The 7,993-nt window shown below is 37.2% G+C and overlaps 1 protein-coding gene across 1 annotated transcript; it reads right to left on the reverse strand.

Annotated features, from left to right (window-relative positions):
- Positions 1-1,036: 1,036 nt before the first annotated feature.
- LOC143632403 (kinetochore-associated protein KNL-2 homolog) lies at positions 1,037-3,004 on the reverse strand. Its single transcript, XM_077100938.1, has 4 exons — positions 2,931-3,004; positions 2,789-2,865; positions 2,408-2,624; positions 1,037-1,524 (listed from the first exon to the last, which is right to left on the reverse strand). Exons 1-4 carry the CDS (start codon positions 2,985-2,987, stop codon positions 1,039-1,041), a joined length of 837 nt encoding a protein of 278 aa, XP_076957053.1. The 5' UTR covers positions 2,988-3,004; the 3' UTR covers positions 1,037-1,038.
- Positions 3,005-7,993: the final 4,989 nt, after the last annotated feature.

Genomic DNA, 7,993 nt, shown 5'->3' on the forward strand with positions numbered 1-7,993 from the left:
TAACCACAAAACATGTAGGGCATGTTTTATATGTAATGTGAGATGAGGGGACCATCATGACATAGGTGTCAAGTAGTAAATTTACTTAAATCACTTTCCATACGCTATACCTGGTGAGCGGTGAGTGATTTCTAAACAATTAATATTAATTATTTTAACCAATTACTTATTATAAAAATATAAAGTTAATATTAAACGATTAAAATATATAAAACCAAATGGCTCACACTAGTCCAGCATGGCTCACTCTCCCCTCACTTGTCACAAAGTAACTAGATCTTGGTTTATATATAACAGACTGTTTGATTCAGGAATTTTGTCACAGGTAAAATTTGTGCCAAAATAAACTACATGTTCGAGACACATTTTTATTCTTTATGACTGCTAAAAGAACAACTAATACCACACTCGTAACATTCCATTTAATAGACTACCAAATATACAAGGGTACATGCACCGATCATGCAGCCTCTCTATCCTTATGGGGTAGAGAGTGACGGACGGTTATTTTACTAATCTCGTGAAAATAACGTTAAAAGTGACGGACGGTTAATCAGGCATCATGTAGTGGCGTTGATAGCCGAAAGACAAGGGTACATGCACCGATCAGCCGGTGTCCCGATGATTGAGTGCTATGTGCCTTATGTCCAAGGCTTGATGCAAAACTACTATCGAGCCGGGGGTCTCACCGGAAGCAGCCTCTCTATCCTTATGGGGTAGAGGTAAGGCTGTCTACATCTTACCCTCCTCAGACCCTACCATAGCTTTGCTATTGGTGGGATATACTGAGTACGATGATGATGATGAGACTACCAAATATACAAAGTCACATGATAAGATCATTGACAAATCCAATGACACCAAACAATACTTCCAAGCATGCAACGAAATCTTAACGGTTGGACTTGTCAAATATTAGTTTGAAATCAATCACCTTAATCTATAGCATATACAAAACTATTTAGACGCGAATTTGCCAGTTGTTTTCTTCACTTAATACTAATAGAATGGTTAGAGATACAATGAACATCCAATAAATTAAGTGCGTTTTCTTTTTCGCATTGATCTTAGTTGATACCTTCTTGGTAACTCCTTAAGCCGTTTTTCTTTCGTTTTCTTTTTCTTGCATACTTTACCCGACATAAAGCCACCATCTTCATGTGAATCAGCTGGAATCTTAGAACCTTCTTCAGTTATCTTCTTGGTTGAATTTAAGTCATTCGACAAAGAAACAACGTCATCTTGTTTATCATCGATTTCAGTTTCTACAGAATTCTTCTCGGTTGATGGAACATTTTGATGAATAATATTTTCAGTATGTTTGAGGATATCTCTGAAAATAATACTCATCGCAGCACGAGATTCGGTTTGTGACATCAATAAATCTCGTACCCGAGTGATTGGAAGATCATCAAAAGAAACAGGCAATGATTGGTTTGTTGTATTGGAACATTTATCATGGAAAGATTTAGAAGCATAATCTTCCCAGTTACACGGAAACCCAGAAAGAAAACCGTCACAAACCTGTGCGAAACAGTAAATATTCATTAGAGATTGCAATCTCCACATATATTTGTATGGAAATGGGCCAAGTCTTCATAAACAGGAGAATATACAAATTGGCTAAAACAAAACCATTTAAAATTTGCCTAAGGTGTTATGATGTCCTAAATCCTTCTGATTAAAAGAATTATCTTATTTAAATTATGCAGATTTCGATGAGGTGGTAATGAGCTTGTAAACGAACACGAACAGGGCATGTTCATGTTTGTTTGTTAAGAACAATAGCCTCTCCGCGTTCATTTATGGTATAAACGAATACAAACAAATCAAAGAAGATAACTGAGCGAACACCAATTAAAAGTAAATGTAAAGATCAATCTGTTGGGCCTTAAAAGATAATAAAACTTGACTGAACTGTTAACAGGGAATATTTTAATTTTCATTGAATTAGACTAAATTTTAATGAGAACAATGATCTTAAAAGAATATAAATGGACGAACTAAAACACAGGTAAACTAACAAACATATTTGAACATAAACAAACGAACATCCATGAACGAGCGTTTAAACGGACATTAGCGAACATAAATGAACAATCAAACGTTCGCAAAGGAGGCATGTGCTGTTAGTTTAACTAAATAAACAAATAATGTTCTCCATGTTTGTTCGTTTAAACATTTAACTAAATAAACGGACTTTCAACCGTGGTTCACTAAAAGCGTTCAGTTTGTTTAGAGATGGGGGTTGGGCGGGTTCAGTAATGGGTCAAAAAGGGCTCAGATTGAAACTACTACCGGAAGATATAGTCGGATTTGGCTGACACAATCACCTTTTTCTATCCATATGTCCGTTTCACAACCTCTAGCTTTCAATGAACTATAAGACAAGACGGGTTAATGATACCTCGGGTGAGAAGCCATGAGAGAGTGTGCGTGACTTATTTATGCAACCGCTAATCAAGATAATGACGCCATCAACTGCTTCAAGAGTGTTGTTATCATGCCTCTTGGCAATTGCTGCAGAACCATAAACTTGAATTCCATCTTCAACATTACTATGACTCTGACTCTTCCCGGTTGATGCAGACCCCAAAAGTCGCATTCCCCGTGTTCTTAACGTCCTGTATTAAGAAAAATCATAGTATACTGTAAATGTATTATCAGGGCCGGTTCTATGAAGACAAATTTGTCTACAAACACAAAACCCTAAACTAAAACTAAGGCATCCTACTCGATCATCAAACTTAACTTAAGGATGAACTTGTTATAATTTATCCTTACTTACTCTCGGTTAACGAAACCTCCAACGCCCAATTGGGATTCAGCGTCAACCTTTATCAGCCACCATTCGCGTAAGAAAACCTGTAAAGAACACACATTACGCAACAACGGTAACATGTATAATTCAAAATAATTTAACTTCTTACCGATTTACGTTTGGATGAAGTAATCGGAGTTTTGGACTCACAGAGAAGATTCGGCATGAGGGCGGGCAGCAGGTTCACCAGCTATTAACTTCACATAAAAGCACGATTATTATTATTATTATTATCAAGATAATAAAGTATAAACAAAGGGGGGTTTTAACTGCAATTAAATCTTGACAGACAAGTTCATGTCTTTTTATAAATACACAAAATTAGATGGCAAACTAAATCGTTACAGGTGGATAATATTGAAATGAAATTGTAAAGGAATAATTTGAATGTTTAAATCATAAACTAGGTTTACCTTTCAAAAGGAACTAGAGACTGATGAAGAAGACGATGGATGGAATAAAAATTATAAAATAAATAATAATAATAATAATAATAATAATAATAATAATAATAATAATATAAATGTTTATTATTTGGGAGCGGGGTATAATTGAATTGAATTTTGAATTGTTTCACCAGACTTCTTTATGTTTTACCTTTTTATTATAGCTTTTTCATTCTCTCTAAATAACATACAATACCAAAGTACCAAACATCTTTTCCCCAACTTCTCTTCCAAACAGCAAAGTTAAATTCTAAATTCTGAAGTTAAAGTTTTCACGGTAATTCGAAGTGAGTTGCTTTTAATCAGGGCCCTCTCCGAGAATCCCTTGAATGTTAGGCCCGGGGCTAGTAAAAAAGTAGGCCCTTAACATTAACTCAATAGTTCGTATATAATTTAAATAGTTGTGATAATACTAAACAAAATAAAATATAGAAGTATTATAGCAAAACGATATAATTTAAATACTTAAATGAAACATGAAACTCGTAGCGTATTTGGAAGCAAAGCTTTCAATCTACTCATTGTAATACATACTCTCTATTCTCTAATATATTGTTCTCAATAGCAATAACGATTTAAATGGCTAATGGTAATGGTAAATTATGATCTAGATTGGCTAACGATTCATGTCGTTCACATAAAAAAATACGATATAATAAACAATAGAAAAAATAACAAAAAGTAATCATCAATCTGTTGGAATATTTAGTAAGCATGTGTGTTTGGGGCTGAAAATGAAGACCAATTAAAAAAATGTAAGGTAGAAGTCTTGAACTTGCAACCTGTTGAAACAAAACTGAAGGGATTTTCTATTCCACCACTTACATTTAATTGAAAGTTTTCACTAAAAGAATACTATTTATATATAATACGTTTTTGTTCCTAAACGTTTTGGGCCCTCAAGAGGAGTGGGCCTTAGGCTGTAGCCCACCTTGCCCCTCCCTTGGGCCGGTCTTGCTTTTAATGATAGAAATTAAGCGAAAAAACACTAGAGTTTTCATGTGTAATCAAAACAAAGATATATGAGATAACTCGTTGTAGTATATGAGTGGATCAAGCACTATATTCGAACCATAAAAACACTTAATTGTCATCATATTAATATTATTTTTATGTATATTGTATTGTAAAAAATATATATGCATTTCATTACAATCTAGCATTCAGAATTTCAAACATTGTGTTACATTAATAGGTTTCTTTTTTCAGTTAGGATATGCTATATGTGAGGAATGGAGTTCAAATGACATAGGCTTGTAGTTGCTATGGGCTTATTTGCTGTTGGATCAAATTAAAGCTTGTGCTCGTAGCTGTTTTGGGCTTAGCAAGATTGGGGTCGTGTGTTCAAGAGGGCTATCTCTTCTGTTTTTTATTTTCATTCTTGACATTTGACAAGCTTGATGAACTCAGATTTGTGCTTGTGACATATATTAGTAATCACTAATCAGTTAATCACTCAAGTAATTATCACTTTCATCTTTTTTTAACATCGAACTAACAAAATACTGAAAATTGTTTAGACCTAACCCAAAATAGACATTATTTTTCTTTTAAATATAAAATTTATCTGTAAATTGTGTTAAGGTATGGCTTTTGAAAGTAAATTTTATTTTAGAGTTGTATCTTTCATTATATATCTATGTTATATATCTATGCCTGCTTGAATCAATATTAATAGTGTCGCTTGATACAAAGTTATGATAATTAGTGAGTAAGCAATTAAGCTAACCTCATAAATGGCATCCTAGTAACAATATCTAAACCGCATGTTGTATGCTCAACCCAAACATTTTTATAATATCATCAGACTAATGTTGTGATTACAAGAACAAATCATAAAAGTAAGTAATTCTAACAAAACAACCTCCTCAAGCCACATGACTTATATAAGTCCAACATATATATGTTTTCTTGATTTCCTTCATATCTTCAACAACAAGCGCTCTCCGCATCCGATGCATATCCCGAAAAATAACATCCAATACCTGGGTCAGTGTAAGCGCTCGAGTCACCAACCTCCTCGTCGAAAGTATTTGAACCGCTTCTTTCACAGTTAACGAACCGCGGTATAATGCCATCATCCGAAACTTGCTCTTCAAGGCTGCAACTTTCACCGGACACATCATCGGTTTCATCAAGAGGGATGAAGTCATCAAAGATTTCTTTGTCGGCTTGATCATCATCTTCCGGAAGATCATCAGAAACCTTGTGTCTTTTAAATGTTGGGTCGTTCAAAGATTCATTAGTGACGTCATCATAAAAGGCATCCGGGAAATCACGCTTTGCAAGAACACGTATTGGTATCCATTTGAATTTGGTTGCAGTCACACAGTAGTTGTTGTCGGTATATGAAGCCGCCATTGAATAACTACTGTATCAACAACAACCTATATTGTATATATAATATACAATATATACAATTTTGTATATATAATGGGTTCAGCAGAATAGTTACGCACCGGAAGTAATGAAAGATGGACGAAGATGAAAGATTAATGTTGTTTCGAACGATCTTGAATGAAACTTAAACTTAACAACGGCGTTTTAGGGTTAAGGTTTAAATCGTATTAGATATATATAGTTGCCAAATAAGTTACCGTTGCCTTCACACGCAATGGTTTATGACCGTTTCATTTACCATCTAGTTATTTTTTTTTAGCTTTTTACTAAATCAAATGCGATTATTATTATTATTATTATTATTATTATTATTATTATTATTATTATTATTATTATTATTAGGAGATATCAATTTTTTTTAAATATAAACTTGGGATAATTACAAAAATAATCAACTTTGATCAACTTTTTTTCCATGAAATTTAGCCTCAAACCCCAATAGATAGGGGTAGGGGTGTTCATCGGGTCAAACGATCGGGTTTCGGGCTAATCGGGTCGGGTTATTCGGTTTTTCAAAATAAAAAACTAACTCGCAACTCGACCCTATTAAGGTTCGATTTGTCAGGTTCGGGTTAATCGGGTTTCGGGTTTGTCAGGTCGGGTTATATGAGTTAGTCGGGTTACTTTAAGTACCCTCAAGCAGTTTGTGTTTATAAAATTTATAAATAAATTCTCCACCAACTAAGCTTGTTTCGGATTGATTGCACTAAAAATATGCCAGTTAAAAACGATCATGTTGTCACGTAACTCTTGTCTATAAACAACTAAACGTAGTTAACTACTGAGGTAGGTCCCAGCAGAGGTGGTTAGGACCCGCAAGACTTCCTTAAAAGGAGACGTCTGCGCAGTTGAACACGCAAGACTCCTTAAACGGACGTCTGCGCAGTTGAACCCGCAGACTTCACCATAGGGACGTCTGCGCCGCGACCTACCAAACCCGCAGGACCCACCACGCTCAGAGTTGTGACGACCTCACATGCGGTACGCAAGCTGGTCTCGCAGGAAATGCCTCCCTATGGTTTCCAAGTATCCGCCTGTTCCCGCAGGTGCGGATACCCGCCATTAGGGACTGGCCACCCGCGCAGCATGGCTACACGCATAAGGCTCAGACTCATAATAATTCAGTAGTCACCTGAAGAAGGAATGAGCAAAGCCGGGAACATTCCCGCATAAAGGCGGGAGGGGGAAAACTCCCTCCTAAATGAGCCAGTCCGTATAATAATGGAGGATCTTTTGTGTGATACCTGACGAGGTATGGACAAAAGATCTGACCAACGATACGACAGCTCACTGACAGCAGCATGGCAGACAACACGCCACAGCACTGTGACCAATAGCCGCCGCCTGCTCACCAACTCCTGCCATATCACGTGCCTAGCCTGTAGTTGGTGGAAAAGGAAAAGTGAACAGCACGCCTGGTCACTGTCAGCCGCTGCCTATCCACCAATTACCATCAGGGCACGTGTGTAGGCCACAGTTGGTAGAGTAGTAGGCCGGCTAAACCTCCTTGGAAACCCACCTTCGGCTATAAAAGACATCAAATGGTATTATCATTTCATCATCTAATATCTTGTATAATTTACCTGATAACTGCTCTAGTAGTAATAATATACTTTTATATTCAAAGAGTAATATAGACTGATTCTCACGCCGGAGGGTGGTCACAAGGAGGAACCCCCCCCCCTTTCTTAGTGACGAGCTCACGGTGTCTGTTTTGCAGGTTATCGGAAGAACCATCTTGCCGGAATTAACCCCTCGTGGGAAACGTCTATCTAACCCTCAGGTTACTCGTAATCTGTCGGGGTTCGACTGGTGTTTCTTCATTGGCGCCATTCGTGCATAAAGCTAGAACTTTATTTTTCTCCAGTTTTTTCAAAACTTCTGGAAAGATGGTTAAGGATACTCCGGTCCCGAAACCGAGTAACCAAGAGACTCCGGTTATCACAACCCCAGCTACTGGGGGAGATACCGAGTACACAAACTTTACGAACACTACCCCAGCTACCCAAGCCGGGGCAAGTGGAGTAAATAATCGTTCACTGGGATTCACTGATACCCAGATAGAGAAACAACGAACGAGGCTCCCCTACCAAACTCTTGATGAAGTTAAGGCGTGGGCGGAGGCACGTCAGAAAAAGTTCCAAGCCGAGCTGGACGAACGCCTACGTTCCGTCCAACAGGCTTACGAATTCGGAGGCACACACCAGCTCAACATGAGCAGTGAATGCGAATCCTCGGATGAAGATTGGGAGGAATCTGATTCCGACGCAAACCCTCGCCTTAGGGTGAAAGGGAAGCGTAAAAGAACAGACTTCCAAACAAGAAA

This window comes from Bidens hawaiensis, unplaced genomic scaffold (genome assembly GCF_021521415.1).
Source record: "Bidens hawaiensis isolate Kalapana, Puna unplaced genomic scaffold, B.hawaiensis_p1.1 tig00006388_1, whole genome shotgun sequence".
Taxonomy (NCBI): Eukaryota; Viridiplantae; Streptophyta; class Magnoliopsida; order Asterales; family Asteraceae; genus Bidens; species Bidens hawaiensis.

Coding starts and splice junctions, on each gene's coding strand:
- LOC143632403 (XM_077100938.1), bottom strand. CDS start 2,987: ATGCCGAATCTTCTCTGTGAGTCCAAAACTCCGATTACTTCATCCAAA. Junction 2,625..2,788: donor GGAGGTTTCGTTAACCGAGA/GTAAGTAAGGAT, acceptor TTCTTAATACAG/GACGTTAAGAACACGGGGAA. Junction 1,525..2,407: donor CTCATGGCTTCTCACCCGAG/GTATCATTAACC, acceptor TGTTTCGCACAG/GTTTGTGACGGTTTTCTTTC.